At 35.3% G+C, this 25,662-nt stretch overlaps 1 protein-coding gene across 1 annotated transcript; it reads right to left on the bottom strand.

Moving 5' to 3' along the window:
- Positions 1 to 24,708: 24,708 nt before the first annotated feature.
- LOC105045023 (uncharacterized) lies at positions 24,709 to 25,662 on the bottom strand. Its single transcript, XM_073256966.1, has one exon. It carries the CDS (start codon positions 25,622 to 25,624, stop codon positions 25,058 to 25,060), a length of 567 nt encoding a protein of 188 aa, XP_073113067.1. The 5' UTR covers positions 25,625 to 25,662; the 3' UTR covers positions 24,709 to 25,057.

The following is a 25,662-nucleotide window of genomic DNA, read 5'->3' as shown; positions in this document are numbered from 1 at the left end:
AATCTAATTGGATTGGGTCCAAGATTATTTGATTAGGGCCTAACCTAATTTGATTAGGATGAGACCTAAGAGTCCAAACCAAGTTGGACTCCTTCTACCACCAACCACCCTTGTGCACGCCCCACTTTTCTCCATGCAAATTTTGATTTGTGTGAGAAACTCCATGCCAAAAGGTGTTTTGTCGCTTCACCTCAACTTCCAAAAGGATGAGATAAAATCTGATTTAGGTTAATTTCAAATTAGATTTGAATTTAACTTCAAACCTGACTCTTATCTGAGTTCGAATTTGATTCGAACTTGATTCTTATCTCTCCATCCATGCCATCTATAAAAAATCTTAATTTTTGTTCGACAGAAATCAGATCATATAGAGAGGAATTCCATCATGAGTTAGGGATAAGGGGTATGAGGTCTTGGGTGGGCGGCCTTCCTAGGTGTGAGAGATTTGAGGAGATCTTCCTCTTCCTGGGTGAGTGAAGAACCTAGATCTGATTTTAGAGTTTTGGGAAGAGAGAAGAGAGTTCTCATCTTTATCTTCTTCCATCACCACATCCTCCTCCATGTTTCGTCTTCAGATCCGTAGGAGTCCGAAAGATCCAAAGAGAGAAGTAGATTAGCCATTCGAAGATCTTCATATGAGCTAGCACTCTTGGAGAGATCGATCAGCACAGCGCTTCAAGTGGACCAACTATAGAGGTCTGACATCCTGTGCGGTTGTGAGCAACCAGCAAAATCTCAAGTCCTCATGATTCAGATGTGGTGATCTGTTATCCGTGCTTTGATATCAAGTTCTAAACTTGATAGTTATGTAGATGTGATCTACAAATGCATATTATAATATGATCATGCATGCAGATTTTATTTTCAGATCATATACATGCATCATATCATATTATAGATCCTAGGGTGAGTTTTTAGATATGATCTAAAGTATGTTTATTAGATTAAATCATTTAATCTGATATTTTTTTCTGCATAAAATTTTAAAATTGCATGCTTGAAGCCCTACCGATTTTTCAATACTGATATCAGAGCTTAGGTTCATTATAACATGATTATGTATGCATGTTAGATCTGATTTTTCTTAATTTTGATTAGATCTAAATTTTTTCATATGTGATATGATTAGATTAGATGCCTAGTAGCCTAGTAATCGGATTAAACTTTCTTAGCCATCCAGTCATAAGAGAAAATAGGATTTGATGCCCCTCTCCTATTCTATGGGGTCTCTTATGGCGTATAGGGGTATTGTTTGTTCATGAAGATGAACCGCAAAAGAAAAAAAAATTATTTTTCTATAAAACCTTAGATCTTAAAATTTTAGATTTATTTTATGTGATACAAAATAAAATTTGTATGAAAAATAGAATCATCTAATTTTTTGATTAAAATTATTTTAATCATGGAAAATAAAATCATAAATCATAAAAAGTTTAGATATGATTTAAAAAGTTAGTTTATGATAGATTTTATTTTGATTTATGTAGAATTTTTCAAATTTGAAACTCTTTGAAATCTGCTATCATGCAGGCTGAGCCGATTCAGTTTGAATGTAGCCGATTTAGTCTCCTGGTTTAGTCAGTCCAGTGCTAACTGAGCTGATCTAGTTGTCTTAGGTCGAATTGTAATAGTTACTGCTCATTATCAGTTGGTCGATCAAGTAGCAGATTTAGTTGATCCATTGAACTGAGCCGGCTCAGTCCAGAGATGAGTTGATCTAGTTTTCGAATTGAAATTTTTTTTATAAATTAGTTGTAAATTATTTATAAAATTAAAAATTAAAATTATTGCAAATCTAAATAGTAAATTCATGTTAATCATATACTTAATTGAGAATTAAGATTGAAATCAGTTAAATCTAGAATTATGAATTAAAAATCTAATGAGATTCACATAAAACATGGGGTTATGGGTTAGCTTGATCGGATCCTCTTAATTGGTTAGTCCTAAGGTTAGAATCAAATAGACTAAATAATCAGATTTAACCAAAAGTTGAATTAGATTAATCAGAATTTTTGAGAGTCAATACAATAGTTGTAGTTGGTCATAGTTTATGTTTATGATTAGATCAAGATGGACCTTGATCGTGGCTCAGTGGTTGAGCCCGAGTCTTTAGGTAAATCAAACTGAAATTGATGAACCAATTGGTATCTAAGATAAGTTTGACAGTCATGATTGGTGGTCATTAAGTGGGAGCTACTCATATAGATTGAGTCTATGGTAAGTTAATAGCATATCTCTCCAACCGATCTCACTTATCTGATCAATATGTCAATCAGCTTTTGATTCGGTTGCTCATTGATTCGTGCTAACCCATGCTGCATATATTGATCAATTTGACTGATTTAGGTGCCTGGATCAGGTTCAATCTAATCTTCTTTGATCTGACTTGGTGAAGTCAATGGGAGGACTATGATTAGCTTGTCAATCTTTTCTCTTCAAATCATTTAACCAAATTTTTTAAATTATTAGGTCCCTAAAAATGAAATAGTTATGATGATAACTAGATCATAGCCTTTCATTAAGTTGGATAATAATGAGTCTATTAGTTTGATAATAATTGGAGGCCCAAAGGTTTGGTGCTTATCTGCTATTGAAATTATCATTTATAATATAACGACTCAATCGTGTCTCTTTGATGGGTGGTTAGGTTGGTCGATCAAAGTCGACCTGATCATTTGTTAGTTAGATGGATTAAGTATGGTCATGTTAATGGTTGAACCTAACCAATCTTTCAGTGGAGGCCAAAACCTACTGATTAGGTTTTTGGGATAAAATTGATTATTAGAAGTTATTTGAAGAAATAATTGTTAAGAACCTATCCATAGATGCACATGGGTGGGCCGATCAAAGTTGAACTCATGTGCAGTCTGTGTGGATTCTAGTATCTGCTAAGAAATTAGTGTAATTCTTCGTATTAGTGGTAGAGGCTATCGATTCATAAAAATAATGGAAGAATCTTTAGACAAAAGTCTATATTTCTAGGCTTAATAATTCGTATACTGATTAGGTTTTTTTTTTTTTTTGTGCAGTTATGGCTACTACATTGTCACTCTGATCACTGTTGGATAGTGATAAATTGACGGGATTCAATTTCGATAGCTGATATCGAAAATTGAAGATAGTCCTGGAGTACAAGCGGATCTTGTATGTGCTGACAGATCCAACATCAGAGAAGTTTGCCCCGAACTCATGCGGTGTGGTATGAAATACTTATCAGAAGTGGATCAATGACCGCACCATGGTGCGTTGCATTATGCGGCTTTGATGAATGATGAGTTTAGTCACAAGTTCGAGGATGCTCAGTCAGAGAAGATGTTGCAAGTGTTGAATGAATCCATTGGCACTCTCGACGATGTTGAGCGATACAAGATTGGTTGTGCCGTCTTCAATGCCTGAATGAAGGAGAGGACATCAGTCACTGATCATATATTATATATGATTGAACAGATCGAGCATCTGAGCAAGTTCGATTTTTTCTTACATGAACAGCTTGAAAAAGATGTGTTTTGAATTTTTTAAATTTTCTGTCCAAGTCTTATCTCTCTTTTTTCAGTTATTGTAGAATGACGAAGCCTGTAGTCAATTACCATGGTTTACTGTGGTTGCTATAGACTTTTGAGAAAGATCACCAGCTCCATAAGGAAATGATGAATGTAGTGGGACGATCCTTAATGGGGCATCATCCTTTAAGAAAAAAAAATAAAAATAAAAATAAAAAGATGCAACGTGCTGGGGGTCAGATCAAAAGTTCAAGTCCAAGTCTGACTAGAGCTAGATAGAGTGCTTCTATTGTAAGAAGCAGATCATTGAAAAAAGAACTATCCTCAATACATAGCATTCCTTGACCCAAACAGGCTAAATAAGAAGCAAGCGGTTGCTGGGCAAAGTAATTATATAATAACACTTTGCAACTTCTTTATTTGTGATATAATGATCTGGATATTAGATACTAGTAGTCCTATTAATATTTGCAATTCATTGCAGGGACTTCAAATCAATAGGTGATTTGAGGATGACAAGAGATTCTTGGATGTTAAGATGGAAGATCAGTTCTAGTTCTAGCTTTAAAAATTATCAAACTTGTATTCAATTCTCATGTCGTTATTCTTAGTGATTGTCACTTCTTTCCTTCATTTTTATTGAATGTAATTTTTGTAGACCTTTTGGCCAATGATAGTTATGAAATTTCAATAAAAAAAAGTTCTTGTGATATAATTTTGAATGGTATTATTATAATAAATGAATAATTGAATAATGATATTTACATTATATTACGGCCTCGAATAATCGCCCTATGTTAGGTAATGTCTTTGATACCTACCTTTGGCATTGTAGGCTAGGTTATATTAATAAAATAGGATGAACATATTAACTTAAGAGAAAATTTCGAAGTCAATGATTGTGAATCATTGCCAACCTGTGAGTCTTGTCCACTTAGGAATATGACAAGTCATCTTTTACTGAAAGAGGTGAACGAGCAAATGAAATTCTAGGTCTAATACATACTGATGTATGTGAACTCATGAATACTAGTGCCAGAGGTGGATATCACTATTTCATTATGTTCACAAACAATCTATCTAGATATGGGTATATCTACTTGATGAAACACAAGTTTAAATTATTTAAAATATTCAAACGTTCCATAATAAGATAAAAAAATAAATTAAAAAAATATTAAAATTTTTTGATCTAACCAAGGAGGTGAATATCTCTCCATGAGTTTCTGACATATCTAGGAGAGATGAGATTCTCTCATAATAGATCTCTTTAGAGATACCATAGCATAATGACGTCTCGAAAAGAAGGAATCGAATCCTATTGGACATGGCTCGATCTATGATGAGCTTTACTAGTCTGCCAATTTTCTTTTGGGGATATGCACTCGAGACGGCTTGCAATGTACTTAATAGATTCTGAGTAAGTTTGTAAATAAAATACCATATGAGATATGGGTATGACGTAAGCTGGTTCTCTCACATCTTAGGATTTGAGAGTGTCCGGCTTATGTCAAGTGTTTAATAACAGACAAACTTGGACCTAAGTTTGATAAATATTTTTTATTGAGTATTTGAAAGATACTAAGGGTATTACTTCTATCTTGCTAATGAATAAAAGATGTTCATCCATCTTAAGATAATTTTTTGAGAAAAAGTTCCTTGGTGAAGGAACTAATATCTCAAAGATTGAATTTGATGAAGTTCGATAAGTAAAAGAACCGACATAATCTAGTAAACTTACATAATAATATTTGATTAGATCAAATCTAAAGCCCATTGTAGATGTACCATTAAGAAAATTCGATAGAGTACCACGTCAGTCAGATAGATACTATGGTTTCTTAGTTCGAATGGTAATCCTATTGAACTCGATGAGAACAATGAGGATCCGACCACCTACATAGATGTAATACAGAGATCCGACTCGATAAGTGGTTTGAAGTCGTGAAGTTCGAAATGGAGTCTATGAAGATCAACGATGTGTGGACATTAGTTAACCCATCTGAAGGAATAAAATCCATGGGGTATAAGTGGATCTTTAAGAGGAAGAGGGGCGTAGACGGAAAGATAGAGATTTATAAAATTTGTTTGGTTGCCAAGGATATCGTCAACATTATGTATTGACTATGATGAGATATTTTTTTTTGGTAATATTCAAATCTATTCTGATAGTGCTTACGATAACGGCACATCTGGACTATGAAATCTAGCAAATGGATGTGAAAATCACTTTCTTAAGTAGAGAGATAGAAGAAGAGATGTATATGATACAATCTGAAGATTTCACATCCACGTATGAGCCTAAGGTGTGCAAGCTTCAGAGATATATTTACAGATTAAAGCAGACATCTAAGAGTTGAAACATGCATTTTAATAAGGTGATCAAAATGTATGACTTTATTAGGAATGAAGAAGAATCCTATATTTATAAGTAGACAAATAGTTCTGTAGTTGTATTTTTTATTTTATATATGGATGACATTCTCTTAATCGAAAATGACATCCTTGCATTACAGAGAATAAAGGTTTGGCTATCATCTTAGTTTTCTATAAAAGATTTGGGAGAACCATCCTACATCCTAAGGATGAAAATTTATAGAGATAGATCGAAGAGATTGTTTGGATTACTCCAATCCACATTCATCGATACCATACTGACGCAGTTCAGTATGGAGAATTTCAAGAAACGCTATCTTCCGATAGATCATGGAATTTTTTTTCGAAGAGGGATTATCTGACAATCTCTCAAGAAAGAGAGCATATGAGTAAGATTCCACATGCTTTAGTGATGGAATCCATTATGTACATCATGACATGTACAATATCGGATATTGCCTACTCACTAGGGGTAGTGAGCAGATATCAATCTGATCGGAGGAAAATCACTGGAAGGCTGTGAAAATTATTTTTAAGTATTTAAAAATATTAAGGACCAGTGACTTGTCTATAGAGAATCTGATATGAAACTTATGGATTTGCAGACTCTAACTTTCAGTCAGACCATGACGATAGCAAAAGCATGTCAGAATTTGTATTTCTCCTGAATGATGGAGCAGTCTATTGAAAAAGTTTCGACAGCACACCGTCACCGACTTAGTTGTGAGATAGAGTATATTACGGTATCTGATACGATAAAAGAAGCTATATGATTGTGAAAGTTTATTGATGAGCTCAGAGTGGCACCCTTCATCGATGGTCCGATCCTGCTGTACTACGACAGCACTGACATCATTGCTTAAGTGAAGGAACCAAAGTTCCATTAGCACACTAAGCACATACTACACCGCTACCATCTGATCCAGAGATTGAGATGACATCGAGTTTCAGAAGATCAATGGAATGGAGAACCTGACCGATTCATTCACTAAAGTCCTCAGTGTCAAAAAATTTAATGATCATAAATGGAAGATGGTATACGATACTATACTAGTTGGCTTTAGTCCAAGTGAGAGTTGTTAAGAAGTGTATCCAAAGTCAATCATCAGTCTGTTGATGGTTATGCTTATTTTATAAATTATATATGAATTATTTAATAATAAAAATATTTGATTTATTCATCAAAAAGTTGTGTACATCTTCTTTAATGAACTCATGTATTGTGATGAAGTCCTTACAACTATTTTAAATTGATAAAAGAGGATTTATTATTTAGTCCTTAAGTATATTCGCGATCAAACGATATACTATTATCAGGATGATAGCTATATCAAGTGTAGGTTATTGTATGTCATGTAGATTAGTTATCCTCTTAATCAAGGAGTATAGAGACACTGATATGGCATACAGATGAAATATAGAAGTATATCTCACTGAACGTGACCAACTACGAATCACTCTACTGTCAAGAGTAGCTCGCAAAGGATACAGATATAAGTATCCCTTCGATCTGAGATCACCATGGTGACTTGCAAGCAACTCACTATACTTTGATGTTGGACTACCTGTATTTTAATTCAGTAATAAAAAATTTTTAAATACAGTCAAGTACTTATTAGGTCAGTGTGTGAGTCAAGATAGAATTGACCTCTCGAGATTATAGGAGTTAATGCATCACTGTATTTCAATTTAGTAAAATTTTGATCAAGATAATCCATGTGATGAATTTAAAAGATTGAAATATAATATGGATAATAATTTCAGACTTAACAATTAAATTCTAGGTCACCTTAAGTATTAGGATCAAAGGATGAATTATACTGTAATCATATGCTAGTAGGTTCTTGAATATTGTTTTGCAATCATTCGACCTATCGAACGTCGATTCCATTGCTAGATGGTTACATCGATTATTTTAAAAATTTATTTCTATGCTACTGACTTGGTTCAACTTATGGGATCACACTCAAAAAAAATTTCTGTCTGATCAAGTGGCGGATCGATGATTGAGAATCGTTCAAAGATATAATCATCAATACAATTGATAATTAATCTGATGCAAAAGTTGTAATAATTAATTCGCTAAGGATTAGTAAATTAAAAGAGGATTGATAAGTAATTAGATTACTGATTAAGCTCAATTTGATTGAGCAATATAATTTGGTTCAAGTCTAATTGAATTAGATTCAATTTGATTTGATCCGATTAGGTTATGAAATGATCTAATTGCTAAGAGTGATTGATTTCTGATTTGATCAGAAATTGAGCTTTATTAAATTTTGATTTGATTAGGATTTAATCTAGCTAGTTTGGTACCTAATTGAATTAGATCCAAGATTATTTGATTAGGGTCTAACCTAATTTGATTAAGATGGAGATCTAAGAGTCCAAACCAAGTTGGACTCCTCCCTACTGTCGACCACCCTTGCGCATGCCCCACTCTTCTCAACGCAAATTTTGATTTGCATGAGAAACTCCATGCCAAAAGATATTTTGTCACCCTACCTCAATGCCCAAAAGGATGAGATAAAATCTGGTTTAAGTTAATTTCAAATTAGATTTGAATTTAACTTCAAACCTAACTCTTATTTGAGTTCGAATTTGATTCATACTTGATTCTTATCTCCCTATCCATGCCATTAATAAAAAGCTTGATGTTTGTGCGATAAAAATTAGATCATATAAAGAGGAATTCCACCATGAGTTAGGGTTTCATAAGGGGCATGAGATCTTGGGTGGGCGGCCTTCCTAGGCGTGAAAGATTAGAGGAGATCTTCCTCCTCTTAGGTGAGTGAAAAACTAGATCTAATTCTAGGATTTTGGAAAAGAAAAAAGAGAAGAGAGTTCTCATCTTTATCTTCTTTATGACCACATCCTCCTCTGTGTTCCATCTTCAGATCCGAAAGAGTTCGAAGATCCGAAGAGAGAAGTAGATCAGTTATCCAGAAGATCTTCGCATGAGCTAGCACTTTCAGAGAGATCGATCAGTGCAGTGCGTTGAGTGGACAATCATAGAGTTTAGATTCTATGTGGCTGTGAGCAACCAGCGAGACATCAAGTCTTCATGATTCAGATGTGGTGATCTGCTACCTGTGCTCAGGTATCAAGTTCTAAACTTGATAGTTATGTAGATGTGATCTATGGATGCATGTTATGATATATCATGCATGCAGATTTTATTTTCATATCATATACATACATCATATCATGTTATAGTTCCTAGGGTAGAATTTTTAGATATGATCTAAAGTATGTTTATTAGATTAAATTGTTTAATCTGATATTTTTCACTGCATAAAATTTTAAAATTACATACTTGAAATCCTACCGATTTTCCAACAAGTCGATCATAGGAAACTTGACTCGGGGGCTTGGTTTTAAAATAAATTCTATTCACTAATTATCTCCATAGATTTTGGGCTCTTAATGATATCTCTACCACCACTTCGTGAGTAGATAATGATTATGAAATGGAGGTTTGTAATGCCAAAATCTCCATAAGCCTTTAGATGACATGCTTACTCCCAGCTGATCAAGCTAAGTTTCTACAATCTGGATTACTTCCTCCCTATAAGAGTCTCCTTACTTTATCAATTCTTTCCATCACTATTAATGGTAGCAGCATCAAACTCATCTAGTATATGGGGATAGCGCTCAAAATGGAGTTAATTAAAATTAACCGATCAGCAAGTGTTAAGATCTTACCTTTCTAAGCTTAAAGTTTTTTCTCAATTTTTTCTTTAATGAAATGCCAATCAGTTGCCCTGGGTTTGCTATAGTGTAGAGGATATCCAAGATACTTGATTTGAGATTAGCTTCTGTACATCCCATGAGGTCTGAAAACTCTTCAAAGTCTCTTGGAAAGCCCAATTCCTATGAGGATACTCTTACCAAAATTTATATTAGACTCGAGAGCATCTCAAAAGATAGATTATGAATTTTAGGTTTGCCGCATGAAATCTGCTTTCATTGCTGAGTATGAGTGTATCATCTATAAATTGAATACTATAGATTCCTCCGTGATGTTCTTTGGACCTATGCCTGAGATTAACTTGTTCTTTGCTGCAGTAAACAACATCCAATCCGATACATCTACCATCAGGATAAAGAGGAGAGATAATGGATCCCTTACTTGAGCCTTTACTTATGTGATACCATTTGGTGGGCTCACCACTGATTAGTAATGTCAATTTGCTAAATTTTAGGATATCTGCAATCCACTTATATTATTTTTGTCCAAAGCCTCAGAAGAGAGATAAGGAAGGGCCAATTAACATTATTGAAAGCCTTCTCAAAATCTATTTTATAGATAGACCTTTTTGCTTGTGCTTTTAGCAATATGAGATAATTTTCATTGCTGTGATGAAACTATCTTTAATCTACCTATCTTTGATGAAGGCTGATTGTGCTTGTGAAACAAGTCCATGATCTTAGATAGCCTGATGGATAATGCCTTGGTGAAGATCTTTAATGCTCCATTGATTAAACTTATCGGTCTGAAGTCTTGAACCTTGATGCTCTTTATTTTTTTTGTATCAGCTCTATAAAAGAGTAGTTCAACCTTGAGAAGCCACAGTGCCTGATGATATTTGATCAAAAAGAAAATAAATATCTTTTCAATTAAATCTCAGTATCTTTGATAAAAGTTCATCGAAAAATCATCAGGTTTCGATGATTTATCTTTTGCCATGCAAAATACTGCATATCTTACTTCTTCTTCTGTAAATGGGCTATCCAAATGGATAAATCTCATCTTGGGTCAGCTCTCTCTGAAAGAGCATGTTCCAGTTTGCTTCAAGGCAAAGATCCTCATTTGGACTAAACAAATCTGTATAGTAGCGAAAGAAAACATCTTTAATTAAATCCACTTTGTCTATGATAGCACCTTGATGCTCGATCATATGGATGCTATTTTTCTTCTTCTTGCAATCGCACTTAGATAGAAGAACTTTGAGTTGTGATCTCCATGCTTCAGCCATTAGATTCTCGAGCGCTGCCTCTACATTATCTCCTCTTAAGCCAAAATCAACTTTAATTGCTCATTTAACTGAGTATGACTGATTCATTCTTTCTTTGATAAGTTTTTGGTTTCCTCTTGAACATCAAGCCATAAAATTTTATTTCTAATTTCAGCCTTCCTTTGAGCTAGATTTTCATTATGGTTACGGTTCCAGCTTTTAGTTTTACTGTCAGAAACTTAAGCTTTCCCACTATATTAGCTGTTGCATCTGTGCTTTTTGGAGTACAAAACCACCAAGAATGAATTAGCTGATCGAAGCCCAAAATTATGCACCAAAAATCCTTAAATCTGCAAGGTTTGTTTTGAGATTTTGTAGAAAAGCTTTTGAGGAGGAGGGGGCAATGGTCTGAGGTGGTCTTGGAGAGTGGCACCAAACAAATACTAGGAGTGATTGAAAACCAATCAAGAGACACTAAGCACCCGTCAAGCTTCAACATGGATGGGTACTCCCTATGATTCGACCATGTAAACTTATGCTGGCACAGTTTTACTTTCACGAGCTCAAAAGAATCAATAAAAGAGTTGAGATCAGTGGAGGCTGCTCTGCTATAAGGGGCCCTATTCCTTTCTGACAAGAAGTGAGTTAAGTTAAAGTCACCAACTATTATCTATGGTCCACCAAAAACTTCTGATGGTAGACAACTCCTCTAGAAACTTTGCTCTCGGTTGCGGATTCGTTGGTTTGTAAACATTGGACAATAGCTATTTATTTGAGTTCAAAGAGCCAACAAGGGAGTATATATGGTGCTAAGAGAGAAAAATCCAACTTGGAAAAGAGTCCCTGTTACCTCCAAGGAGTTCCAACAAGTTAGAATACCTCCACTTGAGCCTTTAGAATTGATCACTTCCCATGTATCAAATTTTTTCCCACTTAGTGACTTGATGAGTTTGTCAGTGATGAATTCAAGCTTGGTTTCTTGCAAATAGTAGATGTTACACTTAGACTGAAAGATTATATCATGCATAGTTTGTCTTTTTGATGGTTTGCCAAGGCCTCTTATATTTCAGAACAAGATTGACATTTGAGGAAAGTCTCAAACCAAACTAGCGCTGAGCTATTATTTTGTAGTTTGTGATTGCGATTATCAGAGAATTTTTGACTATAAAAACACAATGACTAGGAATCCATCTCATAATGAAAGCCTAGGTACAAAAAGCATAAAGCTTTGCCAAAAGCCCAGCTGTTGCATAGCTGGGAGAAGAGGAGCTTGCTGATAAAAATCAAAAGTTTGAGCAAGTGTCATACTTGAAAATTGAAAAAACACTACTAGGCAACATGATAGGAAGACCCAACTAGCTTAGAGACACCTTCAACTAATTTTTGCTTCTAGTGTTGACCTCCAATGGGCCACATCGGATGATTTCTATCAGTTTAAGTCTTTGGGCCACTTCATCACCATTCCTCAAAATTATGAGTTGGCATTTTTCTCCTAGAATCTTCACTTCCTTTGATGTCAAAGAGTTTAAAAAATGAGTGTCTTCAGGTCTAAGTTCCTCTTTAGAGATGCCCAGTGTTTTAAGTTTTTTTGAACGTAGGTGAGAGCTTCTCTTAACATGGCTGCAAGTTGGTAGGACGTTAGTGGGTATTGAAGTGACAGAACTGATTGAAGGGGCTCATGATTGAAGTTCTTTATGTATGTCCTTTTCACTATTTCTTAATGGCTGAGGGGGTAATGCTGAGATGATAGATAAAAAAACTTTAGAGACTGATACAACTTCGGAAGAGGAGCCACCAGCCATAGTCTTTTTGAGTGGGTTAAGCATAAGGGTTGAGACCATTTCCAATGGGACTTTATGGCTTACACTAGGAGGATTTGAATTTGAACTGTGTATCTTGCCAATGGTGCCTTGCCTCACAAGTGAGAAGAGAAGCCAAGATTCACACAGACGGATAGGCCATTACCTATGCTTTGAAGCGAGGTAGTTTGAGAGTGGAACAGTCTTAGTTTCGAAGTCCAATGCGATTGGAATCCGAGTTGACTAGATTGTGGCAAACGAGTCTTCTGTCCCCTGGGTCAATTGGTTCTCTCATATTCGAAAGGTTCCACCTCTTCTTTCGGGATTCAATAATAGGCGGAGCGGCTTTCTTCCGAGTCCTCGATATGATGTCTCCAAGAGCCGTTTAAGGGAGATCGCCCAACTACTCCATTCCAAAACTCTCAATCATGCTCACCTCCTTCATTTTGATCTTCTTAAGAGGAAATATTATGGTTTCTTAGTTCCTACTGTAGAGCAGAGTTGATAATAATATCTGTGGAGCAAGTGCATGATCCTCTAGTTACCTGAACTAACTTTGAAATATCAAAACTCGATAGATCCTCCAACGAAGACTAGGCCGCCTAGCCCCATGAGGCACTCCAAATCTAGAGATCATAGTGGCAATTGCATCAGCCACCCAACAAAGGAAGGGAGAGATTCTTGATGGTTGCATAGACTTTGAACTTCAAACTGTGTTGTATTCCACCCTTAAACTGGTCCCAGTGGTTCACTATAAGGGAAAAGCCATCTCTCTAAAGTGCCCTTCTACCATGAGTGAGAAAATAATTTGTGCATTCAGGTAGGATACCAAAGATTTTCGTTCTGAAAGCTTACGAGTTGTCCAAGAGCCCACCTTCTGGGCTTTGCGAGCAAGGGTGGCTGATACCTCCTCGAACTTGATTCATCGACCACAAACTTTCACTAATGCTACTTGGTTGAGATAGGAAGAGATCCCTGCCATCTCCTTGGAGAAAGGAGGAAAACTTTAGTAGATGTAGAGTGTTTGGAAAGTGGAGATGTTTGTTGGTGTTTGGATGCTTTGGGAAAGAATGAGTAGGATAATCCTGGTGAGAATTTTGTATGGGGCTTTTGAAAGAGTTAGGATGATCGATAATTGCAGGCTGAGTGACCAAAATAGAGGCATTTAAAATATTTCATAGGGTTTTGACAGTTTTGTTTAAAATGATCGGTGTCTCCACATTTGAAGCACTTTGCGACATTAAAAGATTTTGGATGAGGATTGTGGAAAGATATGTGGGTGCTATTCGTGTAGGCTGAAAAGGCCGAATGAGAAGAATGACCAAAGAAAGTCTAGCTACAAAAGGTTGTACAAAGCTCGCTTTGGGAGAATGGAGAGATGACTGTGGAGAATGAACTTAGCATAGGCCGTCGAATCTTCCGTGTATGATTGCCTCTGCGAAGGACTTTGGAAAATAGGCCAGCTTCGCTATTCTTCCCAATCCTCTCCTGACTGCTTCTGATCACTTTGATCTCGACTCCACGACCTTTTTCTTTGCGATGCTTGTGGAGTATTCTCCCCTATTCATGTGATGAATTGATAAAAGGAGGGCGGTGCACGAAAATGGTGGACCATACTCCAATAGCTGTTGTGTGAGGTTTAAAAAATCTTGGTGATCTTGATGTTTTTTTTGGAGTGGGTAATATTCCATCTTCGAAGCTGCTACTGCTAGTATGGGTGTCTTTGCCTCCATCAGAATATCTCTGAACCTTCCTACTTCTGTCCAACGGAATAGCGTTGGCACCTGTGAGTTGCACTATTCTCCGCATGCCCACTTCCATTTTCCTGGAAAAGAAACCTCTCGCCTTCCTCTTGGAGATGCTTCCTTCCCATCTGTTCATCACCTCTCAGCTCCATGGAAGGGCTCTCAGTGGTTCTGGCTTCTCCATTAGGTTGTTAACAAATTATCGAATTTTTGTTTGCACCAATGACTGAGGGATAGTGATGAGCTGTAGGTGGATGGTGGTAGTATGGTGTATGAGTAGAGAAAATGGAGGAGGAGAAGGGTTAACGGCGAAAAGTGGATGGTTTCTCGCTCTAAGATCCCTAGAGCTTCTCTCTCTAAGGCAGGCCATCACTTTTTGAACTTTTTTGATTTTTTTCATCTATGTGAATTAATATCAAGAGTTCGGTTGTATTGCTATATGTTAATCCACACAGATGCATTTCAGCCAAGAGTATTTCTATGTAAGAATGAGGCATGCTTGGTAAAGAAGTTTGTTGTCTTTCAAACTAAAGCTAAAATAAAGATAAGTTTATTCACTGAATATATCTAGTAACATATCCTCTTTAATTTTTCTTTATAGCATTAAATATTAGATCTCAATTGATATGCTGTTAAAATATGTTCAAAGGCATAATAGTATCGAGCATGAGGGGCACACATCCCATTCTAAGCAAAATGATTCACTTTAAGTATGCAAAAATTACAGTCTCATGTTCTTTTTCTTCTTGCATTATAGAAATGATGTTATGGCCTTTCGAATGTGTATCAAGGACACCATTTTTTGGCTAGGTTTGCTATTTACATGCTATCCATCAGTGTCCTAATTTTGTTTACCTCTTTAATTTAGATACCTACTAGCTTCAGATTTCGATGAAATGAATAAGAACATCGATGAGGAAGAGGTCATGGATTTTGTCCTGATCCATCTAGCAACTAACTTTCTATGGCTTTTAGGCCGCCTTAAAACAACAATAGTAGATAGATTCTTCTTCTAGTCCCTGTCCAGTTACTAAGTGTGGGTAGACAAGTCAAGGTGATACAGTTACAGATTCTCTAGAATCATTATTTATCAATTTAGGTCTTGAACAATGTTCAAGATCTCCTGTGACACAGAGCCAAAGCTATCATACTATCCCAATTTTAGAAGAATCTTCCTTCTCGCCCGCAGATAGGGAGCCATATGAGCCCTCTTCTAGTTATGCTCAAGCTCTTAGTCAAAGCTCAAGGACTACTGCTTGTCTTGGAGAAGAATCATTTCCTCCTCTAGCTAGTTCAAATAAGAGCAGTAAACCAAAAGCTACACATCGACTTGAAGTTTGGTGGAAAATACCCTTGCAGCTCATCTTCATCGACATAGCAAGGCATCTATGGCAATAAACTCCACTCGGCCTAGGCCATCAGATAATCGTGAGGGCATCTCTTTTGATTCTATAAGTTCTCAAATAATTAGAACAATCGCCATCCATGTACCTATACTACTAACTTTAAATTCTTAGCCTTGGATGGCAACACACCAGAGAAAATTGTTTGCATCATCTTTTTCTGCAAATTATGAATTATATTTACTAGTTATTTTAAGATTTAATATTTGATAATAAATAATCTATTTATGGGCTTGGCTCTGCTTGAGATATGTTGGGCTAAATTGATTTAATGTTATACTAGAGATTGGGCTCGAAAAATTAGTGATCAAGTTGGATTAAAATATGAAGTTTGTTTTTTTTTTTGAATTAGATTTAGGTATATTATTGGTTCAACTAGGATTGGTTAATTAGGGTTGAGTTGGTAATAATTCAAGTGTGAATGATATTTCATTATTTCAAAAAATTTGTATATGTAAAAAATTTTAAATTATTTAATAATTTTTTAAGAGATAAAATTTTACTTGCAAGACAAGTTTAAAATAAATTGATATTAGAGATCACAACATATCGGATATAGATCAATCAGACAACATCTATATCCATATTGCAATTAAAAATCACATATTTAGACCTGTCCCAAACTCATCTCGAGTTAGGTAGAGTCAAGTAGAGACACAAATTAGTAGATTATCGAGTTCAGTATAAACTTATCATATAAATATTATAAAAGAATTATAATTTTGAAAGAAAAATTTAGATTAAGGTGTTTCAGGTTGGATTTAGGATGGGGTATATCATTATCCATATTCGATCTGAATCTATTTTAGATATTTTTTTAGAACCCATATCCATTTCAGATTCTAATCGGATCAGATAAATTTTATCCCATTATAGTCAGATTAGATCAGATATTTGATAGATCAGCTAAAATTATGATTCCTAGTTGACATCTCCTATAGCTGATGATATAAAGTATATTACAAAATAACATCTATTGATCAAAATTATGTCTATAAACTGTATTTGTGAATTCATATAATTTCTAGCATAGTCAAGGATCATATACCATGTTTCTTACTTATGCTAGAAAATAGTTCATCTTTATTGATCATATGAAATCATTTATATCATTGAACATATCACATGTTTCAATTAGAATTTTATTTTAGTTGATTATTAATTTTAATAACTTTAGGATTCTATTTCTATTATTACTCTATTCAATTATTTTCTTTTAATGATTAGTAAAATTTGTGTCATAGTGGGTCTTTTTTTTTGTACAAATCATAATGGGTCTTTAGTTGGTGAGTTAAGATAGGAATCAAACTCCTACCCACATGTACTCTATTTAAAGAAACTTTGTGTCTTCTTAATAGGTGGAATCACGTAGAGAAGGGTATGAAAGATTATGTGGGAAGAAAGAGATAGAAGAGATTATTTGTGTATATAAAGGTTTTTCATGAGGTGCTTTTGTGAGATTTTGATCTTTATTTTTTATAAATAAATTTATTTTTTTCTTCTAATTTTACTTTCATAATTATTTTTTTCATAATTCTTTGCATATTATAGTAAAAATTATAATAATATTTTTTTTTTGTAATCAATAAGGTAAAGATAATTATCCCCCTTACCATGATAAAGTTGCAATATATTTTTTAATGCTATATTTTATTTACTAAAAATAAATATATTTTTATTAAAAACATAATATATCTATTGTCTCAAGGTATAAATTAAATAGTACTGTTGAAGATGAAATAGATACAATAATATTTATAATTTTTAAAAAATTAGCTCAATAAATAGTTGATGTCTTAACACTTAATCTTGTCATAGATATAAAATATGATAGATTTAGTCTATTTTTTTTTATAAGGAACATTCCTAATAGCATTTACATATTTTAGATTACATTTGGTTTACAAAGTTTTAATAATACCATGTATAATTTTACGGTCATCAACATATTTTCAATAAGTGAATTTGGACTTAATAATTTGCTAAAAAGTTTTGCTCTGATCATTCTTCATCTTAGGTTCAACAAAAAATTATTATTTCAATTGTTGAAAAAAATGATTCATACTGAATTTTTTCAAAAAATACCTCCTAAAAAATCACTGAAGATAATTGATAACATATCTTAAGTATTAGTCTTTTCTTTTTTCTTTATTTGTTAGAGATAATTTAATTTCAAATATCATATATTTCTTTAATGACTTTGATTTATATTTGTTATGGAATCTTCTCAGTTCTGTAGTACTCTAGTAAATTTTTTGGTATTCATATTCTTAATTTAAATAAAAGGTAATGGAAGATGAAAATTAGCATGAAAATTAATTCGTTAGTTAATAAAAGTATTATATATTATATTATATAAAAATTTATATGTTGATGAAATATTTTAAATTTTATCTTTGATTTTAGCTAAATCTTATCGCAAAGCACGGGTACACACTAGTATCACATAAAACTATTATAATAGATGCCAGATCAGTCTATTCCTCCATATAGGATATGATTGCCTCTCGATAGATGTGCTTGGCATCCAAGAAGATTTAATTTTTTGATATTTTTTATATATCATGGAGAAATGGATGAACCTCTATAGCTATTGGTTTAGTTCTCCATCTTAACGATAGAAAAAAAAGATTGATCAAATTCTATTCAGTCTAACTCATAGTGATCATTTATTAAAGAATGACTATGGTTATCAAATGATTGAACAACCAGGATCAATTTACTTATGATACTTAGTTGACATTCATAAAAAGTATGTAATGAATTATGAGTTCAATAAATCTTGTTTAGCAAAGAGACTGATATTCCTTGCTTATTATTAGATAATTACTTATTCACAAACCTCGTGTGGAGATAATAATTTTCATTTTCTATCTTGTGAAAAAAATTTTTGCTTCGCTTAGCCCTATTCCATTTTAGGGATATTTTACTGATAAGTTCTTTAGGAATTGGACGATCCTATTTAGTCAAATATCTATCGTTTGATCTTGGATCCTCTTGATAATAGTAATAGAATCACCCTCAATGATAAGAAAGTTGACTCTTGATACTTGTCTCGTATAAGTGATGCCTGTTTAGGCCATCTTCAATTCCACACCAAAATTAGAGATGCCCATAATGTGTCTTCCCCCATTGCCACAAACCAGGAGTCTAGGTCTTAGATCATGAACCCAACTCCACCTCTATTACCTTCATCCGACACAATGTTGTTGAAGTTGACTTTGAAAAAACTCAAGGGTGTGGGCTCTTAAATGATGAAAACCAATTGGGTTGCTACAGGAGTAGAGAAGGAACACTGGATGTCTCGAGCTATCATAATCTCTTCGATCAAAGAGTGATGAATGATCTTACCAACGTGCATCGTAGCTCTCTCCAAGACAAACTTCACTGGCTGTGTACTCCTCTAAAAAATACAATCATTACTGATAAGCTAAATATGATAGGCGATATAGACAGCCCTTGTGCCCTAGGGTCTAGTCGTCTCATTGCTCATACTATCCTGCACTGGATCAAGGAAGGTCTACGTCATCATCATCACCTAGAGAGAAGCCCAAGGATAGCTGGCCAATTTCCACACCCGCACTGCTTGCCCACACTAAAGCAGAACGTGCTTAACCATTTCCACCTCCTTGTCGTAGTAAGGGCGAGTCGACGGGATGGGCATCCACGATTAGTCAAGAGCCCCCTAGGCACTCTAAGGTGGACATCGAGCCTTTAGATCTAGATGCTATCTAGATTTTAGGCTGAATCATCTCTATATAAATAATAAAGGTCCCTAGCCCTCACCCTCGAACTGCAAGAATATCTCCACATCTTCATGTCAGCTCCCCCATAAGAAGGAATCGACAGGGAGTAGACCCTCTCAGCTAGATGATCTCTAAATAAATGATCAACCAAGGTCATATTACATCTCCTACCATTGGAATGGATCAACTCACTGATCCTCATGCTCACCTTAAGCTCCACACTAACCAAGGTTTGCCATCTCTGCAAGGAGAAATCAAAAAGCTATGCATCATCTATGGCATCTATAGATTGTCCATCATCAATCATCCATCCGATGTTGGACATCACCGTCAGAGTGTGAGCAAAAATCTTTCTTCACATAAAGGAATAACTCCAGATTTACCTAAATCTTGGCATCTAATGTCTAGGGCCATATTTCATCCTCATCACGAAGCTCCAGAAGTTCTTTGACTCGAGCAAGAATCTTGTAGCATGCTTGACAATCATGGTCTCTCTCTTGATCAGTAGTGACTAAATACCCAAGCCCTCGCTGTAAAGCAGCTGGCAAAATGCTCTCTATGCCACCAAGTGAACTCCATCCCACCACCATGAAAAATCCAAATGAAGTTCCTAAACATCCACTTCAGTTTTAGAAGATAAGATTTTGACAAGATTATATTGATAAGGAGATAAATCGGTATAGAGCAAAGAATAGATCTCGTCAAGATCATCTTGCCCAACATAGATCAAGATACAGATTGCCAACCCTTGAGTCACTCCCTGATCCTAAGCTCAACATCCACACACTCAGATTTGTGAAGCCTTCGGTTGGTGATGGGCACATCCAAATAGTGCGTATATTCCAGTTTGCTCAATGATCCCCAGATACTTCCTAACTGCATGTTTCAGCTGGGGCTTGACCTTTGAGTTAAAATATACATATAACTTAAGGAGATTGAGTTTCTGACCAGAGATAGAATGATAATCCTCTAGGATCTTTCTGAAAATCATCATATTCTGTAATCAAGTCTGACCTAGCAAGAGGCAATCATTTGTAAAAAGTAAATACGATATTGGCTAGGCCCTTGGAGCAGTCACAGCCTCCTTTTTTCACTTCTTTTCATCAACAAAGCTAAGAGAAACCTAGAGGCAATGGCATGGAGGAGATCTACAGGAGGCCCATGAGCCTGTGGCACCACTGGAGGCCCTAGAAGCATGTGGTAGTAAAGCCACAATCTCCCTTTTCTTTCTCTGTCTCTACCAATTCTCCTTCTTGATTGTCAATTTAAAGCTTCTTACCATAACCAATAATGAGATTGTTGAATCAATAGTGAGCATGACCTAGAATAAACCACAAGCGGCAAGGAGAAGATCCTCTTGTCTATGCTTGAGAGGAAGGGATTGAAGTAGACCTTGTCTTGGATTTAGGGCCTCAAGGAGAGAGAGGGCAAGGAGGAGAGAAGGCAAATTAGTCCTCTTTGGTGGCAGTGACAATGAGGTCTTGGTATCTGAGGTCAAGGAGGGCAGCCTATATGGCTCCAATGGAGATCATGCAAGATTTATTCTCTTTAACTTATCAATAACTAATAACTTCATAATTTACTAAAATACCCTTGTTCATGAAAGATCAAAAATTATTTTGTATTTAATAAAATATTATATAAGAGCATCATATCAAAATCAAAGCTATTTTCTATAAATCCAACGTAGACTCAGACCTAGAATTTTCATATAGTGGTGGGATTTCTACCCATGTCACAATGATATTATTGTCTCTCTCCAATTTCAGCTGATTAAGTTTGGAATATATGTAATTGTCCTTTTCTTGTAAAAGCTAAACAAGGTCAAGCCCTTTAGAAAGCATTCTAATTTCTAAGCTAACTCACATACTTATCATCCTCCAAATAGATGTGAGTGGTGTATGAAGAAATTTAATCTAATATGCAAATTTTATATGTAAGAAGTGATGCTAGAGAATATTTGTTTTATGAAGATGAAAATTTTCTTTGCCTCACATTCTGACTTGATTAGTGTGACTCATGAGAATTAGGAAGATACATTAGGGACTAATATTGCATGCTATGTTGCTAAGTGATGCAAGCATGCACCTCAATCATTTTTCATATAAAAGATGAAAATTTGCCTTGCTTTGTCCACTCAAAAACAAAAGACCCTCTCACCCTAATGGTCTACAAATATGCAATGGAACTTTTAAATTTGAGGGGGCCATCGAGAAGTCATTTTTTAAACTAACAATATGCTATAAAGTGAGTAGCAGCAAGCAATTCCAAGTCGCTAGCCTTCCCTCGGGGTGCTCGACAATATCATCATTCTATATAGTTTGTAGGAGTTAGATTTGGAGGATAGAGTAGTTGACTTCCTCTGGTCCTTGTAGATCTCAATAGAATGAGTGCGAAAGAAGAAACCAAATTTTTGGATAATCACATCTGTTAGATCTCACTTTACATTTTCAAGAAAGCACCAATAATAATACTTTATCACTGGCCCATATGTCAGTACTTGGAACCAATAACATAGATTATTTTATTCTACACATCATAGATGCATTTGGAGGAGCATTTTGGTTGGTTAGTTTAGAACCTTTATATCATGCTTCAAACTCATCAATAAGTTGGCATGTGATGCAGTACATATTCTAATAAAATATATTTTATCAGCAACCTATAGCTTATGCCCAACCTTATCAGGGTGGGTTGACTTGGCTTGATTGAGTCAAGTTGGCCGAGTCTCACACTATGAAACAAAGAAAATGGGATCTTCATGGTGTTTCTTTGTTTTTTTTTTTTTTGATAAAAAAATTGAGGTCTCATCCTATCTAATGGTTATTAATGGGTATTCAAAAAAAATTATCTCAATTGGCTCCTAACAAATTATCTATATCACTGCTAATTACTTTATCTCTCTTACTATTTTTTTCCTCTTTCCTCTCTCTCATTCAACCTCTCCATTGTTTCTCTCTCTTGATGTACAATCAATCTGCATGGATCTTCACATAATTTTTTCATTTAAGTCCTGATGTTCTCACCATGCTAAAAGTTAAATCCGTACATTCATTCATAAATATCATGATCGACTCGTGATTAGCCTAATAAATTCATACTGCAGTATTCTCTAGTTCACAAATTATGGAGCAGATCTACTTTGATGCCATTATAATAATCCAGGACTTCATCCAAAAAGACTAGTCGATAAATATTATTTGATTTTCTTGATCTTGTATGAGTGCTCAAGATTTTTCTAGCGAATAATCAATATGGAACTAAATATACATCTACACAAATCCTCACACTCGAGTTTCTCTCCTAATGCCTGATCATCATCCACTCCCCTTATCTCTTAATGGCTTCCTCTCCTGATGCTTGCTTATTACTCTAAATGCATAAAAGATCCCCCCACTCTGCTTTTTCTCTCTCCTCCCCTGCCCACCCTCTCATACTCTAACTCAACTTCCTCCCTAATGTCCACTCCCCACTCCCTCCGTGACTTTCTATCCAGATGTCCTATTGATACTGATTATCGTCGAAAAAAATTAGATCTGATATAAAGAAAAGAGGATTGTCATGATGCTTCGTTAAATTCTTTTTGATCAAAAAAGTGGAGACTCAACCTATCTGTTGATTATTATCAAAATTTACCTCAATCTACTTTTTAAATTTTTTTGATTAAAAAAATGAAGACTCAACCTATCTGTTGGTTATTAATAGGTATTCAAGATTTACCTCAATCTGCTCCTAACAAATTATCTATCTTACTACTAATTACTCTGCCCCTCTCTGTATTCTCTCCCTCTTTCCTCTCTCTTATTCAATCTCTCGCTTGTCTCTCTCTCGACTTCCTCTCCTGACGCTCGATCGCCGTCCACTCCTCTTATCTCCTGATGTCCTATTGATGTTGACTATCATTTGAAAAGATTAAACCTGCACAAGTTACCCACACAACCCCCACCTCTCTCCATCCAAAAAAAAGAAAAATGAAAATCAGGATCGACGCCTATATCTAATTATATATCTTTTACAAATAATCTAGCTTGGGCTTGGTTGATGTAACTCGAGCCAGACCCAGCCTATTGGGCTTAAAAATCAGGCTGGGGTCTGTCTAAAATGGTCTAAGCTTGGACAAGCTGCCTACCTTTTGAACAGATGTAGAATAGATTAAACTATCGTCTGGATCAAATATAACTCTTGAATATTGATCAAATTATAATAGTTACTATAGATATCATATGAATTATAACCATTGGATTTTTGTCCAAATTATGGTTCTTGTCATGCACATTTGGACCTTCTAGCAACTATAGCTAGTTACCATAAAAGACACCAGGACTATTCATTCTACAATATATGGCAAGAAAAAATTTAAAAAAAAAATTACCTTACATAGATTATAAAAAGTATCCTAGCAAAATCCAAAGAAAAGATGCCCTGTAACCACCTCAGCTCAAAAACTCAAGCAGCGACTAAATGAACAATTAAACCAAGTCAAATTAGGTCTGTTTCATGATTTTCATGTATGCATGCCCACACAAGCATACTTTGAGATGCATGATTAGGCAGGAGCAAGCATGATCATCCTCATTCATGCATCTCAAAATATTCACACTTAAGAACATCAACAAGAAGATTTAATTCTCAATCCACGGGCTCCAAGTAGTAGTTGTGGTTGCTTGTCTTCAACGTGACAATCCATTTGCAGGAGCATTTTAGTTAGTTTGTTTAGGGGATGGAGAAAGAAAGAAGGACCATCCTATCACTATCTTCAGTGCAAGAACTTGATGTAAATGAGTATGACACTAAACATCCACTTAACCCACCCATATTTTGGTATATCTATGTCCAAGCAGCTAGGATCTCATAACTACTCTTCATAACATGTCCACTATCTTGATCCATAATTCAAGCTTGACAACCTTTTAAATGCCCATAAAAATTCAAATGTTGCTGCTACAAAACATGACACATTTGAATTTGTCCCATCATAACTATTGATCTACCCATGCAAGAGATCGGTTCTTGGGCAATGTCCTCTGCAAACCAAGGGTGCAACATGAGTCCAAAATTAACAATGTCGATGCCTGACTCCAAACAAAGAATATAAAAAATTCATACCATATCATAATAAAATATGAGAAATTTATTGTATTTTTCATGCTAATATAATCAACACAAACAGTTATTTGGAGAATCAAAAGGCTAATGAAAATTATCAACACTTATACATATCGACTTATACATTGATTGATGTAGGAGAAAAATTATGGTTATGGGAAGCAATTGTCCTCCTATACTCCGCAAACACCCATAACCCTTGCAATTTAAATAATGGAGGAAATTAAACAAGAAAATAGAATGCAACGAAAGCCCACCTATGATCCACTTCTTCAACTCATAATCTTATAAACTCCAAGCATTTCTTTCCATCTCTTTAATTACATATATATAAATATGTATAAATAAATGAAGCACTAAAAAGATGCGTGAAAGAATTAAAAGCACACAGATAGAAACAGCTTTCCTACCTTACTCTTCCTTAAAAGGATAATTTACCGATGGCGATGCTGTTGCTCGCCATCTTTATTAACCTCTCATCCTCCTTCAACAGCAGATGGGGATTCCCATTGAAGACTTTGTTGCAAGTCTTGAATATTGTGATCACCGAGTTGAGTTTGGTCTCGAACATCCCTTTGTCGCGTGTCACGAATCCCACCATCGCTGTGCTCAAGTCATCAAGTGCATTGTTGTACAGAATGATACACTCGTTAATGCTCCCACGCACCGAAGCATCCTTTTGGTTGATGGACATGGCGAGAGCCTTCTCTTGAATGAATCTGATGCGATCTTTAAGAGCCCTAGCCATGATGTTGAACATGTTGGTGATATCAATAGATGGAAACTCATGGCTAAAATAGCGAGCCGAGTTGATGCATATTTTGGGATAGTCGGTCTTGTTGCAGAAGGGGATGATGAGAGGGTTGACGGGGGGAAGGGGTTTACGAGGGTGGAAGGGGCGGAAATCAGGAATGCTGACGGGGGAGACGAGGGGAAGGAGAGAGGAGGAGCTCGCAAGCAGGAGGAGGAGGGCATTTCCTGGCCTCATGGTTTGTTGATGGGTAGAGGGTAAGTGAGGCCAGAGGA

This window comes from Elaeis guineensis, chromosome 5 (assembly GCF_000442705.2).
Source record: "Elaeis guineensis isolate ETL-2024a chromosome 5, EG11, whole genome shotgun sequence".
NCBI classification, from domain to species: Eukaryota; Viridiplantae; Streptophyta; class Magnoliopsida; order Arecales; family Arecaceae; genus Elaeis; species Elaeis guineensis.
Note: the sequence above shows the minus strand (reverse complement) of the source record. Positions and strands in the feature narration are given on the sequence as shown.

Excerpts from the sequence above, each read along its gene's own strand:
- LOC105045023 (XM_073256966.1), bottom strand. The coding sequence starts at position 25,624 with ATGAGGCCAGGAAATGCCCTCCTCCTCCTGCTTGCGAGCTCCTCCTCT.